Source organism: Armigeres subalbatus, chromosome 3 (assembly GCF_024139115.2).
Source record: "Armigeres subalbatus isolate Guangzhou_Male chromosome 3, GZ_Asu_2, whole genome shotgun sequence".
Classification (NCBI taxonomy): domain Eukaryota; kingdom Metazoa; phylum Arthropoda; class Insecta; order Diptera; family Culicidae; genus Armigeres; species Armigeres subalbatus.
In genome coordinates this window covers 58,867,435-58,885,150 of record NC_085141.1, presented here as the reverse complement: position 1 = coordinate 58,885,150, position 17,716 = coordinate 58,867,435, and the positions used below count along the sequence as shown (strand labels likewise).

The 17,716-nt window shown below is 40.2% G+C and overlaps 1 protein-coding gene across 3 annotated transcripts in view; it reads right to left on the bottom strand.

Annotated features, from left to right (window-relative positions):
- Positions 1–12,062: 12,062 nt before the first annotated feature.
- Positions 12,063–17,716, bottom strand: part of LOC134226416 (myogenesis-regulating glycosidase) — a 76,483-nt gene continuing 70,829 nt past the window's right edge. For 2 of the 3 annotated variants that reach the window (XM_062707184.1, XM_062707185.1), the window contains exons 6-9: positions 16,216–16,284; positions 15,374–15,469; positions 13,389–15,246; positions 12,063–12,581 (exon numbers count right to left, since the gene is read on the bottom strand). In XM_062707184.1, the coding sequence (XP_062563168.1) occupies positions 12,445–12,581; positions 13,389–15,246; positions 15,374–15,469; positions 16,216–16,284 (2,160 nt within the window). In that variant the 3' untranslated portion in view covers positions 12,063–12,444. The remainder of the gene's footprint in view (positions 12,582–13,388; positions 15,247–15,373; positions 15,470–16,215; positions 16,285–17,716) is intronic. The other variant, XM_062707186.1, reaches the window with a different exon arrangement.

The following is a 17,716-nucleotide window of genomic DNA, read 5'->3' as shown; positions in this document are numbered from 1 at the left end:
ACGCTGACTTGGAAAATTCGAAGCTGTCCCATCTAGCTTTAGGAAAAATGCTGAAAATCTATAGCTCAACCGTTTCAAGAGTGCCAAAAAGGTTCAATGACCTATTGACTTTGGATGACAAGCGGAGCTGTTGACCAAATACAAAACACATGTAAAAGCTGACCTCCAACAAACGCCAGGGCAGGAATTTTACCCCGGGAAAGATAAAATCCAAGTAGATGATCGTTTCAAAAGAAGAAAATGTCAAAATTTGCATCGAAGTTCCTAATTCGACAGGCCGAAGCGACAGCGAAGCGACAGCGAAGCGAAATTTTCGTCACAACAAGCAGGGAAACGGTACCAATAGAGGTATTAGTAGATCCACAAAAGAAAATATTTAAAAAAAAATGATAATTATTGAAAATTTACAGCTTTAATATCTTAGCCAATAGATAAACTAATAAATTTGCTAACAAAAATGAGATTGTTGTCATTTAACAACAAGATATTGCTTGCACCACTAATGGGTACACTGTTCCTTTACTTGAAACTTGATGGGCTAAGTTCTTCGATGAACCTACGCCGAATGGAGTATCCTTCTCCACTGGACTCGATCCTGGGCCAATCGCTTCCAGTCGCCCTGAACATTGACGCCTCAGGTCCTCTTCAACTGCAAAAGCCATCGTGTGCGCCTTCCGAACCTGCGCCTCTTCCGGTTCTCTACTAAATATTATCTTCGCTTGACGTTCTTCCGGCATACGAACACGTGACCAGCCCACCGTAGTCTGCCGTGTTGTATAAGCAATAATATCCAGCCCTTTATCACCTGGTACAATTCTGATTCATGCGACGCCGCCAGATACCGTTCTCCTGTTTACCGCCGAGTATTGTCCGCAGCACTACGCTCAAACACTCCGAGAGCTCTCCGATCAGCTTCCTTTAACGTCCATGTCTCATGGCCGTATAAGCCACCGGAAGAATCAGAGTAGTATACGGCGCGAGTTTTGTTTTCGTTTGCAGACTACGGGACTTAAGCTGGTTACGAATCCTATTTGCAGCTGCAATACGCCTTTTCACCTCGGTAACATCATTATCGCACGTCACTAATGTTCCAAGATACACAAATTCTTCTACCACTAATTTTCACCATCCAGCACTATTTCTACCACCACCACTAATGAACCCACGTTGATTGCCAGCGACCATGTACTTCGTTTTGCTGGTGACGGTAGTCCAATCCTCGCTGTCTCCCTCTTAAAAGGCGCAAAAGCCTCTTCCGGCACGGCGATCAATTCCGATAATATCGATATCGTCCCAAATCCAGGAGCATATAAGATTTTGTGATAATGGTACCGCTTCTTTAGCTCTCCTGATCGCTTCCTGAGCTATTGTACAGTAGATTCGAGATGCATCACCCTGCTTTAATCCATCTAAGGTAACAAATGCGTCGATTTCATCGACCACACTTGATTTCGATCCGTCCAACGTTATACAGATCAGCCGTATCAGTTTCGCCGGAAAACCATGTTCAAGCATAATTTGCCATAATTCATTCCGTTTCTCTGAATCGTACGCCGCCTTGAAATCAATAAACAGATGATGTGTCTGCAAGTTGTACTCCCGGAATTTATCAAAGATTTGTCTCAGGGTAAACATTTGATCGTGCTTGGTATTCGCCAACGAAGGACTCTTCAAAGTGGTCTCAATCTGTTGAACAGAATACGGAACATAATTTTGTACGCCGAATTAAGGAGGTTATTCCTCGGTAATTGCGCACTCGTCTTGTTTCTTAAGAGAGGAAATGAGGCCGTTCAACCAGCTAGCGACATTTTCGTCTTCCCATATCCGACATAATATGGTGCAGAACTTAAAGCTGCTCACTGCCATGTTTGAGAAGTTCAGCCGGGAGCTGTCCTTCCCGCAGCCTTATTGTTTTCAGCTCTTTGACAGCTTTTTAACCTCATCTAGTGTAGGTGACTCACAGCTTGTCCATCGTCGCTAATATTTATTCTGTTCACCGATGTGTCACTTCCTCCATTAACAAAGTCTCGAAGTTTGTTCCACCTGGCAACCACTTCAGTTTTATCTGTCACAAATTCCCTTGTTGGTCGTTGCATGACGGGAGATTGTCTTTCTCCGCACGCCATTGACAGACTCATAAAACCTCCGATATCGTTCTGCTCCATTTTTCCTGCGCCTCACTAATAACTTGTTCTTCGTACTCTTTTTCTTCCTGCGGTGGGTTCGTTTTCGGCTGCTCTTGCTTCCTTGTACCGATCTCTATTCGATCGGGTACCTGCACCAACATCCGGCTTCTGGCAACGTTCTTCTCGTCTGTCACTCTCTGACACTCCACATCGAACCAACCCGTCCTGAGTCGCCTCTGTGCAGTGCCTACCACTTCTCGTGCTCTTGCTCTCACCGCTCCATGGATCGACTCCATAGATCGTTGATGTTGTCGCTAACGTTGATTACACTTATCCGTTCGTCGAGCTTCTGGCGGTACTCAGCCGATACTCCTTCCGCCGACAATCGCTGGATAGTAACGCATCGTTCGCTGTGATCTTTCGTTCAATACGGTTGAACCGTGATCGAATTTTACTGACACGAGGTAGTGATCAGAGTCAATGTTCGGACCTCTGAATGTCCGCATCGATAACATCCGAGAAATGGCGCCCATCCACCAGAACATGGTCTATCTGGTTGCAAGTTTCGCCATTTGGGTGTCTCAGGTGTGCTTTCGGATGTTCTTTCGTCAAAGGTGCTACTGATGACCCATCCCTCTGGCAGCAACAAATTTACTAGCAATGGTGCGGGCGCTCTCTCCTGATTATGGGACGGAAAAGTCCTCTCTACCGACCTGAGCGTTAGCGTCTCCGATAACAATTTTCACGTCATGCTTTGGGCACTCCATAGGCTTTATCAAGACATTCATAAAACGTGTCCTTCACGTCGTCGGATTTATCGTTTGTCGGTGCGTAACGTTGATTGTGTAATTGAAGAATTTGCCCGTATCCTAACACACAGATTCGTTCGCTAACGGGTTTCCACCGCATCACTCCTTCATCTGCTTGCCCATCACTACGAAACCAACTCCATGCTCTGCTTTTCACCGCCGCTGTGATAGATATTGGTGATAGTATTGGTCGTGGGTCCACGGCTCAATTCACGTTCTCCGGATCTAGGCCATCGGACTTCTTGAATAGCAGCCACTTTACTCCAACCTTCTGCAGTTCACGAGCCAGAAGGCTCACTCGTCCAGGTTCATTTAGGGTCCTGACATACCAGGTACCAGTATCCAATCATAGTCCTTATTTCGTTGCCGGGTCGTTGCCAAAAATAACGTTCTCTTTTCTTCTATCTCCATTTTCGTGGTATTTGAGAGGCTTCAAGCTACCTTATCGGGGTCGCGTTACCTACATCAGTGATGGGGCTGCCACCTTGGTATAGCTGACGCGATACAGCATTTTTCAATCACCGCTGGATCCAGGCAGACGCTGTTTGAGCCGCACCTCCTGGTGAACAGACGCTCGGGGCGTACCTTCTCACTCTAGCTGATGTCAGATGGACAATAGGTGCGACTGCTACCAGCTAAGTACACACCCTTAGCTGGCGGTCTTTTGTCATCGGACGACCCGTGGAAGCGTGAGGGGACTTGTAGGGACCAGAGCTCTGTTGGGCGCTCCTTCCTTGATGTCAACCCACCATTTTGCAGCCCACTGTTTCTTTAGTGGCGGTAAAAATTAATTTTGGTTTCCATAGTGGTGCTATCCATTGATTTCTTAAGTACTCGCCACTATTAGTACAGTTGCACCACTATAGGTGCAAGGGAGTCAATTTTATTAAGGAAAATCGTTGATTTCTCGTGAAATCTTAGGATAAGTTGCATTTAACAGGATATTTAAAGCACGACGCATCATCTGAAATCATCGTAAAGTGCATAATTATGATAAATCTCATTAACACCCCACTACCTCCACTATTGGTGCTACCTCCACTAAGGGTACGATTACCCTACCATGAATGGTGAAATTTATGAGACTGAGGCCTACAAAACCGTCTTTCGCTATTTTTGGAGTAGCACAATGAAAAACCTTTATTTTGGCCGGATTTAGCTTCATGTCATTATTCTTAAAGCGTGCTGGAATGGTATGAGACTTATTCGGTGCATTTCGTGCCCAAGGAGATGAATCCACCGAACTGAACTAGGGTTTCTTACCCCATTCCCGGCCTAACATGCATACGACTGCATTATTTAATTGATATTTATGACAGGAAGCATTTTTCCTCAATTTCGTGGGCCGTGCAATACTGCAATGGGCTTCACTTCTGCTTAAAATACTTTTCTTGGTAAACATCGTTTAGAAAGGCTTTTTGATTTAAATAAACGATGTCCAGCACTAATTTCAGTCATAGCGATTTCAAATCCGGCCCACTTCAAACTACTTCCGCCTAAGCAAAATTTCGCTCAATCTCTCAACATCTTACTCTCATTCTCTCTCAGGAGTAGAAAATGCGACGTAAACAAAAATATGCACGTTCAACGTCGACGATGCCAGATGTTATTATTTATAATAATTTTATTTGGTTGAAAAGATATATTCGCTCATTCAAATTGGGTTTCTTACTTCCGGCCTAACATGCACGACTGCATTATTAATTGATATTTATGGCTAGGAGCTACTTTTCCTGAAATTTGTGGCCGTGTAATTTGCGATGGGGTTCACCTCTCTTAAAAATAGTTATTCTTTAAAACCTCGAAAAGCTTTTATTTGAATTAAATTAACATGGTTTAGCACTCATTTCAGTCGGCGATTGCTTATCCGGCATACAAAGTCTCTTCGGCATACGCAACATTTTTCTCAATCTCTCAACATCTTACTCTCATTCTCTCTCTCGGACGGTAGAAAATGCGTAAACAAAAATATGCACGTTCCACGATAGCGTGATGCCAGTTTTATTATTAATAATAATTTTATTTGGTTGAAGATATATGCACTCATCTTTCCTTCCAAATACTTGAAAAATATTGTTTTAGTCTTTGAAATTGAGATAATTATAAATAACAAAAAGCGTCAACGTTTTAGACAGTTTTCCTATTAACGACGAAAGTTATCTTCATACTAAAATAAGACTCATGCCTTTTGGCAGCACTGTACAGCTAGAGTTCTTGGGCCGAGGTGATTTTTGTTCGTTTAAGGATACATTTTAAATGTATTCTTTTATGTTTATATAAGATCTAGTTATAAGAACAATTAGAAAAGATTGAAGTGCGTGATTTTAGCATTATCGTGTGGTGATAACCAGCCTGAAGCAATGGTTGTATCAGCACTGTGACGATTTTCAGGTAGTGTTTATTTGATGATACCGTTTTGTAAAGTGGAAAGCATCACTCGGCTCAGTGGTGTTGCAACGAAGAGCAAAAGTTTGAAAACTACATTTTATTTTCTATAATTGGATCGATTAGGGTGAAATAAATGGTTAAAAATATTGAGTATTGTGCGCGATAAATAGGAGTTTTTAAAATTATCAATTATAAGCCTACAGCTACCAAACAGTATAAATCATTAGTTTTCTGTGCAGTGAGCCGGGAATGGGGTCCATAGGCCCAAGTAGTGATTACCCTACTTAAACGCTTAAAACTATATTTTTCACTTTTGTAATCGAGAGAATTATAAATAACATGATACGTCAACGTATTAGATAGTTTTCCTATGAACGATGAAGGATTTTTTCATACTAAAAAATTTTTTGGCACGATGCGGCTAGAAGTTCTTATGCCGAGGTGAATTTTTTTTGGTTTGAGGATACATTTCAAATGTATTCTAATATGTTTTTGATTCTAGTGAAACGAACAACTAGAAAAGAAAGTGCGGAGTTTAGAATTATTGTGGTGATTAACAGCTTCAACCAATAGTTTATCGAGTACTGTGGCGATTTCAGGTAGTGTTTATATGAAAATACTGTTTTGTAAAAGGAAAGATTCACTTCGCTGGTGGTGCAGCAACGGAGAGCAGATATTCGAAATCTACATTTTGTTTTCTTTAATTGGACAATTAGGAGTGAAATAAATGGTTTAAAAAAGGTATTGTGCAGAAATAAACGAGCTTTTTAAAATTATCAATCATAAGCCTACGCTTCCAAAAAGTATAAATCTTTAGTTTTCTGTGCAGTGAGCCGGGAATCGGGTCCATAGGCCCAAGTAGTGATTTACCCTACGTCCGATCGAAACTTATTGGGCCATGATGAAGCGGGAACTCAATAAAACCAATAAGATAGTCAAGGATGCAAAAAAACATGCGTAGGAAGTGATTAAAAATGACTGAAAGGTATCAGATATGTTACTGTACAAGCTCTTTTGGGCGTTGTGAAGCGAAAGTGTCGAGAATTTTACCTAATAACCTGCAATATTTGATTCAATGTATGTAAACTGAAGTTAATATATGTATAAAACTGTTCTGCAATTTTGGTTTTCATTCGATAAATTAATGGAAAGTTAAAGCAAACTAACGGTGTTGCAATAATTTCGTTTTCGCCCTTTAGTCCTACATGGATCTATTATTTTAACGATTTTAATTTTCATAATCTCGATACACATTATGGTGACATGACCAAGTCTCCAGCAGAATGCACACTTTCCATGAAATTTACCAATACACGGTTGATGTATCGGCCTAAATGGTAAAGGTGAGGAAATAAATTCACTAAACACACTTCGGAATCAATACCGTCTTGTTTGTTGTTGGTTTGGACTATTGGTTGGACTCGATTAAAACTTTGTTTTATTTTTGTGCGAAATCCTATGAGAACTATCAGTCCTTGAGGTTCATCCAATTGTAATGCACTTATTAAAGATCATCCAAGATTACCCATCCCACTGCAGCTAAAATAAATTCTATATAATAAACAAATCAAATGGCATTTTATTATTTATTATTATTGATATATTTTATTGGTAGGCACTCTGTGTTCTTAACCGCTGCTGTGCCGTGATCTACTATGGTATTCTGCTATACAGAATCCACACAGAATCTATTTTTAGATATCCCTTTTTCATTATTATTGTCGTTGCCAGTCAATCTCATCGTGAGTCCATTGTGTCCGTTTTTCCATGTCGTGTATCCAATGATCGTTGCATTATTCGGTTGCCATTTATCCGGGTAACGTTGGAGGAATGCCTCCGAGAAGAACAAGTTGCAGTCGTCGTCAGGCAGCCGTGACGGTAAGCCTGACGAGGGTTTGGTGGGGGCCTGGGAATCGAACCCATGACCACTCGTTTATAAGCGAACGTGTAGCCAACTACGCTACGGGACCCCCCTAAATGGCATTTTATGCTTTTGACAGGATTAATAAGGGCCCTCCTTAGCCGTGCGGTAAGACGCGCGGCTACAAAGCAAGACCATGCTGAGGGTGGCTGGGTTCGATTCCCGGTGCCGGTCTAGGCAATTTTCGGATTGGAAATTGTCTCGACTTCCCTGGGCATAAAAGTATCATCGTTGTTAGCCTCATGATATACGAATGCAAAAATGGTAACTTGGCTTAGAAACCTCGCAGTTAATAACTGTGGAAGTGCTGAATGAACACTAAGCTGCGAGGCGGCTCTGTCCCAGTGTGGGGATGTAATGCCAATAAGAAGAAGAAGAAGAAGGATTAATAAGAGAGCTATGGCACGAAGAATTGAATATATTTTATTTTTTCTCAGACTAGACGGCTACACGTCGCCAACCACGCAGTCTACGGAGGGTTTGCGTTAGTCCTTCACGAGCATCGACCAGGACTCGTACCCGTAAAGGACTACTGGTCTAATGAGTGTTTTGAAGATAATCAGTTTGGTACGGAGGCGAACGATTTCCTGCCACGATGCGACTCCGATCCGAATTTCTCTGCTGGTATCGTTCTCGGCGGTCTCCAATGAGCCCAAGTACAAAAATTCTTCAACCACCTCGAATTCGTCACTACCGATACAAACTCGTGATGGAACGCCAACATTGCCCTCTCTTGAGCCTCTTCTTACCATGTACCGTCAAATGGGGTGACTTACAACACTTTTCAGGTGTCTTCCTCCATAATTGTAGAATAAAAAGATTTATTCATTCTACTAGTATATGCTACTTTTAATGTGTCCTCGTACTAGAGATTGGACGTATAATCAGATATACTGCCGTGAATTGCATAGGGGGAAAGACGGCTTTGGCAGGTTTTGTTCTATTATTGGCAGGGGGGTTTTTGTCGACCAAATTTTATGAAATTTGGCCACAATATTCTTTGATATGCAAAGAATGTTTATGCCAAATTTGAGCATAATCAGTCATAAAAATCCCCCCTGCCAATAATAGAACAAAACCTGCCAAAGCCGTCATTCCCCCTATCTATCCCATCTTTGCTGGATTTCCTATTCATTTGGTACAAATATGCGATTCATGGCAGTATTCAACAATAATAAAAATAACTATTTTGAATTCAATCATAACATGTTTAGAACAACCTAATCATAGTGAATTTTGATCCTGTGTCATTCTTCAACTCTGTCAATCCAGGCCCCCTAATTTGAGGGAGCCCCCTCCCTCCTCACCTTGTTTTTTTGCGTTTATCGGATCGTTAGATCGGTTTAAAAATTCTTTATGTTGGTTTAAGAAATATATGCAACCTCCGTCATTCCCTGGATAGTTGTTCTTAGAACGGTTCTCCTTTATTTTCCAGCCAAACCATCCACCAGTGTTAGCTCTTTTCTTCTTTTTGTACCGCCGAGCGACTTCCCGAATGGACAATTTAATTTTTTAAATTCTATGACTGCTTTCATCAAGGTTTTCTTTGAAAATTAGTGTACATACGACTTCCGGCAGTTTCTTGAAGTTTCGCGGCATATTTTCGAACGTGAAAGGAATAACAGAAAACCGAAGGGTAGCAAATGTTTGAAAACTAAATCAGCAGATTTTGAAAAATAAAACTATTTTGTATCAGCTGTTGCAAGTCACCCACAGGGGGGATGGGAGGATGTGCGAATTAACAACAACAAACCAATTTATTATTCCATAGTTTTTTGCAGAATTACATACCTGATTAGATACTGTAACTGGAAAGGGGATCAATCTTGGTAAATTATTTTCAATTTAATACACGAACCTACTATTTACGTTTGACTTTCAATAGATAAAATAGTGTCATGAGGAAAACAACAATTACTTACATTTTTATCTAACTATCAACCAGGCACAAAAATACAATGTATAGGTATTAGGGATGCTTGATGATAGGATAGAAGCCGATGTTCCGGTTTACTTTTATTGTGAAACTTGTGGAAAACGCAAGAGGTGCTAGACCGACCCACTTTGCTTCAAACATTAGTCTAATGCAGGTTCTTCCATCTTCTCAAAATTAGGTGTCGTAATTGAAACAGTAACCCTCTTTCGATAAAGTTTTTTCATTAAACTGTTTTCGATTCAAATTGCTTATTACGACATTATTATTGCAAACTCTCCATTCTGATCCAAATATCCAAAAGATCCCTCTACTTTAATATTTTTACCTTGATACTGTTCATGTATTCTATGACATGGATACACAGTAGGGTGACTCAAAAAACACTTTTTCAAATTTTTTGATGGGCCCTCTTATTCGGTTCTATTTGATGCCTTGATGCTCTGGACAAAATTTCAGCCAAATCGGTCAACGTTTGGGCGATGCTAAACTCGTTGGAAGTTTATATGGAAAAATGTATGCAGAAACATCCAAAAACGGTGATTTGCAGTTGGACGGCACAATTTACGATCAAGAACCATGATACTCATTCAGTTCTTGTAGAATTAAATACAGAATGTTATGCTGAAAACCGCGAAGATAAGAGTTTATTAGGGAAAGATATTAGCATTTTACTGGAGTGTTATAGGGGTAAATTTATTTCTTTTCAAAGGTAAAAGAAACGAAATTTGCTAAAACCCCACTTCAGAGAAATGCTAATAACTTTGCCGGGCAAACTCTAATCTTTTCGCGGCTTTCGGCATAACATTCTGTATTAAATTCTTCAAGATCTGAATGAGTATCATAGTTCTTCCTCGTAAGTTGTGCCGGCTTACTGCAATTCACTGTTTTTGGATGTTTCTGCATACATTCTTGCATATAAACTTCCAACGAGTTCAAAAAAAATAAAAGCAAAGGCAAACCCAATCAAGCAATCGGCACACCTTGCACGGAAGAAATAAACAAAGTGAGTTCAATCCACCTAAATTCGACCTTCCTTACGGGAAGCCAAATTTGAGTAAATGGGATCGGAATAGAATGCCTTCACCTGTCATAATAAGCATTTAGTACTATTCCATTCAATAGCACCATACACCTCAACTGTAAGGCCGTCTTCAGTGTTACGTACTTAACTCGAATTGAAGAAAACAATCACAGCTTATTTATTTTATTTTCTCAGACTAAGGCCGAAGTACCTTGTAGGCGGTGTCCAGCAATGTGACTACGCGGTAGTTGCTGCAGCAGCTTATCGCCCTTTTTGTAGATGGGCACACAAACCATTCCATCCACTCACACCTTCATGTATTGCTGGGTCTTTTGTCATCGAATCCATACATTTACTTTTCCTTTAGTTTTTATCGACAACTGTTTACATTCTTAGAAAGCCCTTATCGCACGATGCACCACAGTTTTGCGTAAAGTCAATCAGCAGCCCTTTATATGGCGTCCATGGCGAACAACCGCTTTAGCGATTTATCCTTACTCTGCAAATCTGTAGATGTTTTCACATTCGATCGTGAGACCTCTGCACGTGACCTCTGAATGAGCAGTTTATCTCGTCATTACACTCACGCGAGTTATCAACGTTGTTTAGCTGCTCTATTGCTTCTCGGTCTCGATCTTCCTGCTGGTACGCCCTAATATAAATAGGGGACATCAGTAAAAAATTCACCCCTTAAGCTTTTTCTATGATTTCACCAATGAAAACATAAATATCAAACAATTTCAACGTGCAGATGCAAAACCCACAAAACCAGCTACATTTCACAATGACGGGAAAGGGAAAAGAACCGCAAATCGTGAAATTTATGGAAGGAGTGATTCAAATATGACATTCACTTCTTTTTTTGAGATTATAGAACCCCCCTTCCCCCTCTGTCACGCTTTTTTGTATACCTAGTAGGGTAAAAATTAACATTTCAAAGTCTGATTGAATTCGCCCTATAGTAGACCCCCTGAGGGTCCATAATAGGAAATTGCTTTCCTATAGTCGACACTTCATTTGATTTTCATGTTTCGTTTCGGGACGTTCTTCTTTCCTATTATGGACCCCTCAAAATATTCCTATAATGGACACTCTCATGTTTATTTTTTGTAGAATTTAAAAAAAATCATCTAATTTTACTTTCCATAGCATTTCTAATGCATGTAATCAAATGGAATTTCATAGCAAAATGTTTACATTGTGCTGTAATAATGAAAAAATGGCTGGATGGTCCACTATTGGTTGGGGGTCCACTATTGGGCACTTTACCCTATATATATACTCCTAAAACCTATGACATCATTATTGAACGACCCCTAAAAATAAAGGGAGTTTGCTTTTTTTTCTATTTCAACTAGATAATAAATAACTAATATTGAATTGTAATGGTAACATTCGTTCAGAAATGTCCTACAAAAGATTATTTGATTGAATTTATGAGTGAAGCCATTTTGCCTCGTGAGTGCGTTTGCACTGTACTCCCCTATCACAATCATGAACGACATACATATAGGGATGCTGCCAGAGTAACCACCAATTTGATTTTCGCAGGAGAATGTTCTCGCAGTTACGTCAGCTCGTACGCGTATACATGTCAACTGATGTGTCGGCAAGATCAACACTAATTAAATTCTGATAAAATTTTGCAGGTGTCAATTGCCACTAACCACAAAATACAACTTTACTGAATTTCTGTTCTGATAAAGTTGCCTCACGGATAGTGATAAAAAAAATTAACAAAACAATTTGATTCCTGTGAATAAATCAACTACACAAGCTCCAGGCATGCGTACTGCTAGGACCGGATGATTTAAACCTGGTTAAATATTCAACTAAAATGTATAGTCTTCAAAAAAGAAACTTATTCTTACTTTTTAATTTTTTATTAAACATTTCTTTTGGCGTGGTTGTCAGACCACAAAATAAATATGTTTTAGTTTTTATTACTCACAAATTGAAAGAACCTCTGTTGGAATTGTAATATGGTCCAATTTTTGGTAGATAACACCTTCAACAAAAAATATTATGGAATGAGTAACTACGTACGATATTGAAATATAACACGTGTTCTAATACTAATTGACTGGCTCTCAATATCATAGAAATTCAATGACACTTAACAATATAAAATAAAAAGATTTTTCACTGACTTTTGGCTAATGATGTTCGTAGGAATGTTTTAAATCACTTTTAATGAGAATTTTTTTTTTCACTTTTGCTTGGAGGCCGCAAAACTTCGCTGCCTAGAATCGGGTATTGTCGGGCATTTTCACAAAGTATGCCACCTTATTAAGCGGCACATGATAGTTGTGAATCCAACGGCTACCTTTGCGGAGAGATCCATCGATACCGTCCTTCCAGACGCCATGGGGGAGATACACTGAAATGAGGAAAAGATATTGATTAGTAAGTAACTAATGCAAGAACGTCAAATATAAATTGAAAAAAAATCGCAAAAAAGTAAAAAGAAAAAAATGGAACTAAGAATGACGGGTTATATGTTGTTACCACTAAGGTATTTTTGCCAAACTTAAAATAACAGAAAAAAAAACCCTGATTGATCCACCTACGGTTGGTGATACCTTTCCCGCGCTTTATAAAAACACATAAGTGAGGTCAAAATACCACTTTAGTGAAATAGATTTTACTATTTCCATCAATTCATATCTATTAACGATCATATGAATGCATTTGATCTTGAAATTATTTGTCCCCTCTTGGCAAAAAAACAATGTTTTTTTAACAACTCTGGAACGCAATGGCCGATCGGGCCCATTTTCAAAAAGCAACAACTAGACCGCATTCCGCGTAGATTGCAACTTGCGAATATTGTTAAGTATCAAAAAGTGTGTTCCATATTCTTGGACACACACACATACAGACATCACTTTAATTCGTCGAGCTGAGTCGATTGGTAAATAACACCAGGGGTATCCGAGCCTTCTATCAAATGTTCAATTTTGGAACGTACTTTGTATACGAGAAAGGCAAAAAGTAATAAAATTTAGTTTTTAATTCTTTTCTAACCGATTTTTATTTTTTTGCGCAAATAACTTTAATTTAAATGGTGCCTAAAAACTACATTCGCCATAGAAAGATAATCCATTCATTAACTGCTCTAAATTAGATTACAATCAAAGGATTCGCTAAACAGCTATTACGAAAACTAGACTCATTGATTACTCACCTTCTCGACTGGTGTCACCACGGTAAATAATCGGTGCAACAATCAATCCATCGCCGATGGAGAATTCATCGTCGATGTACAAACAATTCACGTCGGTTGAATCCATCATCCACAGCGGGCGGATCATGGGCAAACCTTCGTCCATCGCCACGCTGGAGTACTGCTCCAGCAGAGGCATCACCGTTTTCTGTCGAATGATCGATAGCTCTTTGGCAATGTTCGTCACCGAGTCGCTTTTGTACTCCGAAGGAAGATGCGTAAACCGAAGCACTGGAAGGAATGTGGCCATCTGGATCCACCGGATGTACAGCTCAACTTCCGGCAGAGGAGGGGCTCTCAGCGGATAGAATGAATACATTTTTGTGTAGTTCGACGACAGTACGAAGTCTCCTCCTATTGAGCCTGGCATGATGAATGGATAGCCGATGACACCATAGGAAAGTACTGTTGGTATTATGCTTCGCAGGCCTGTCCAAGAACTATTCACCGGAGGAAGGCTGAGGAATGCTGGAGGACGCGGAACTGTGATGGCACTCGAAACGCCGAAGATGTTAATTTTACCCTCGATGCGATTCATGAAAATCGATTTATAGTGATCTGGGTTTATTAAGGTTGTTGAGCACTGATAATATCTGGGCATGCTGTACGCATTGCCAAAGTCCAGGTAGAACGAATCAATTCCGATGGGTTCTACGATTTTTTGCAACTGATTTTTCAACCACGGTATGGTATCGTTATTGGTGATGTCGAGCACTCCGGCACTTGCTAAGCTCTTGTACCGCGTCAGAGCTGGAATGCTTCGTTCAGATTCGCGTTCATAGATGAGAAGCTTCTTGTCAACTGCCTCCAAGAAGTTCTCACTTTCTGTGCTGATGAAAGGTTGTATCGAGAGTGAGATTCGGAATCCTCGACGACGAAGTATGTTGAAAGTATCCTCAAGGGTTTGGAATCGTTCGGGATCAAATTTAAAATCGCCGATGTGCTTTTGCCAAAACTCGTTTATCAGAACATGCCCAACGTGGAGATATCCGGACGCAATAACGTTCTCCGTATAATTATAGATCATAGTTTCGGTTAACTCCTCCTGTGAAAAAGCCGGAATTTGCCAGACTGGTTCCCTAAGAAGGGATTTGATGACGGCATTGTCGTTTTCGGTCAATCCATCCCACAAACTTTTTTGCGTCAGACCGTTATGAAGAGTTTTCATATCCGGCCCCGTGCAAACCTTGTAATCCAATGAGGAATAATTTGTAAGTTTATTTACGTATGCAAAATTATCGTTTTGTCCGCGCAGGCAAATTTTATTCACATTGTTGTGGTTGATGCTGACATAGAGCGGGGTACGATCATCCACCAGAATCGCTATGCCCTTTGTGTTCAAGAAGTACCTTTTCAGTGCGTTACCCCACTGCTTGGTGTTGATATCACCCGTAACAAATGGAGCAAAATCAAACGATGCTTTGTTCAATAAATAGTCCACATCCTGGGTAAGGCCTGCACCGTACCAGTAGACTCCCTCTCCGAGGTCGAAACAATCCGTCGGATAGTGGTTATCTACCAGCGTTTCCCAGCTGAAGCTGTAGCACTTTATATCTTGAGCTGCCGTTTTCTCCAGATTCATGTACAACCTAACTAAGGAGTTCCACTCATAGCAAACGCTGCCGTCGTCCCGCAGATCCTCCTTCAAGCAATTGTATGGCTTATCAATGGTGATGTTTATCCCTAGTTTACCGGTCAGCAGGTCATTTCCTTTCGGATCCAGAATCCTCAAAGCTCGTGTCTTTTTGTGCAGCTTCACGGTCTCGAAGTATGATTTGGCCAGCAGCTTCTGATTGTACATGACGTATGCATAGCCGACCTTTGTTATTGATTCAAGAATTTAAAGCAAACGGTTGTTTAATTAGTACGATAGAATGTGTCTTTGCGGCACAGGGCCGACTACCGAGATTAACTCCAAAGAAAGCAAATATTGATAGTGTACTTACAAGAAACACAATGATAAGGAACAGCATGCCGACAAAAACGCGTAGTTTGTAGTCTTTGGTTTCTCGTTTCTTTTTACGAATCATGGCCGGAACGTTCTAGAAATTGGAAAGCAAAAGCAGTGATCAGTTTTTTTCATTATCAATTAGTTAGTCACAAATATTGAACAATAACAATTAGGTGTGTTAATGTGCGTTGTTTACCAGAAAATCTGCACGAGTTCATAGTGTTTGGATAATGATAAGCGCTAAATGGTATAATCAAAAAACCTGCAGCTATCATTTAGCACCATAACGTGAACTGCGAACACCTCGAGTGTTTTCGAAGCCAATCAAGAATAATCCAAATTGGACTAATTTGAAAGTTGTAATTTGAGTCGACTTTTTTTAAAGTAATTGTTCAAAATTGAATAATTTGGGACGTTTTAATATTTGATATTTCGATTATCTTAAAAGCACTTCGTTCTAATCGAAACAATGCAAGCACATTTGTAGTAGTGTTGTATGGTAAGATCCATTAATTACGTAACGCAAAAATTGGGCAATTTCAAGCCCCCCTCCCCGCTATGTCACACTTTTTATATGAAACATCTGAAAATTTTGTATGGATCGTCACACTTTGGTCAACCCCCTCCTACCCACTCAAAGCGTTACGTAATTTGTGGACGCTCCCTATGTTATAAAATAAATTACATTGAGTTCAGTAATGTCGCGGAATACATGCCCTATTCAAATCTTTCTACCTGTTCCCCTTCCTAACAATCCCCCTGTTCCCACAGATCATGCACAAAGAATCATGCAAACCAATAAAATTCACCTAAAAGAACGCCACATACTCAACCTACCAGTGGTGATGTAAAATGTTGTGTCTTAAAAGTAAAATAATCTTTCCGGTGCGTAGATCGTGGGATGTGCTGAAATGAAGAAATACACATGATAAACCGCAACAACTCTCCCGGAAGAAAACATCTCGAGGATATACAACGCTATCACATGTCTCCGACAGTAAGTTTGTCCTTTAGAATCCTCAACCGGTATGTACCACAGTTACCGGTAGGTACCTGTCTGCAGCGCAATCAAATAAACAACACTCAGTCACGTGACCGACTGTGTGCCAATGGATCGCGCAAATTTCCTTTCCTCGGTCAATGATTCATTGATAGCGTCATCAGTGGGCATTACCGAACGGCGCACCATCAATCGCATTTTTTACAACCGGCTCCAGTCGCGAGAAATCCCTCGCGCGACTACAACGACAGACAGCGACTGTGAGAGATTTCAATCGCACTATTCGGCATCGTCATTTCGAAAGAGCTTAAATGAGTTTGTAAGCCACGACTAGTGGGGACTTTCGCATCGATCTGGAGCGTATTTTAGATTCACATACGCAATTTGGGTTCATCAGCAGTAAGCGAATAGTTTGCCTATTTGGATATTTGAAAGCGCCAGCAGAAGCCACCAAAGTTTATTAAAGCATTTAACGCCCTTTTGAAATGCTGGAGAGAACTTCTCGTTGGCCACGTCTTGACTGTTGATCACAGTCGGTAGGTAGTTATTATTCAATTTAGCTCATTTCTCATACAATTTATGCTGCCATTTAGATGAAGGGGAACTCACGGCTCCGTGGAAACTGTTTCTTATGAAGATTCTTTGGTGGTAGAAATCATTTGTTCAACTGATCTAAGTTCACTTAGAATATCAGTTGATTTTAGTTCAGTTTAGATAGTTTTTCATAGATCAAAGAAAATCCCAAATCCCAAACGTAACTACAAATGCTCATATATCTCACCTATTCAACAGGGTTGGAAACGAGAAATTTTTGCAACCGGTCACGATCAAAAACTTTCAAATGTGTAGTTTTTGCCCCATAATCATAATATATGACTAATAATTTACAAAAATTGACATGTAAGGGGCCCTACACTAATTACGTAAGCAATTTTTCTGGGTTTTTCAACCGCACCCCCCTCCCCCATGTTAGATTTTTCCCATGGAGCGTAAGAAAATGGCAGACGCCTCCTCCCCTTTAAGTGCTTACGTAATTAGTGTACGACCCCTAAGGCCATTGTATCTTTCAGAATAAGCATAAGCTGATTAGAGACCCGAGTGGTTATGAGTAATGTAAGGGGAAAAGGGAATTAATAGATTCCTAGGTTCTATGGATTCTTTGACTGTTGAATATAAATGTTTGGTATTCGGCTTTCCAGTCTATTAGGTAAAAAGGGAGATTCCTAAGATAACCATAGATTATGACAAAACTACGGAACATTTTTTAATAACGGGTGGCCACTAAAAAGCGGGAATGAAAAGAATGGTGAAAAAAAACTACAAAGAAGTACAGTTCAA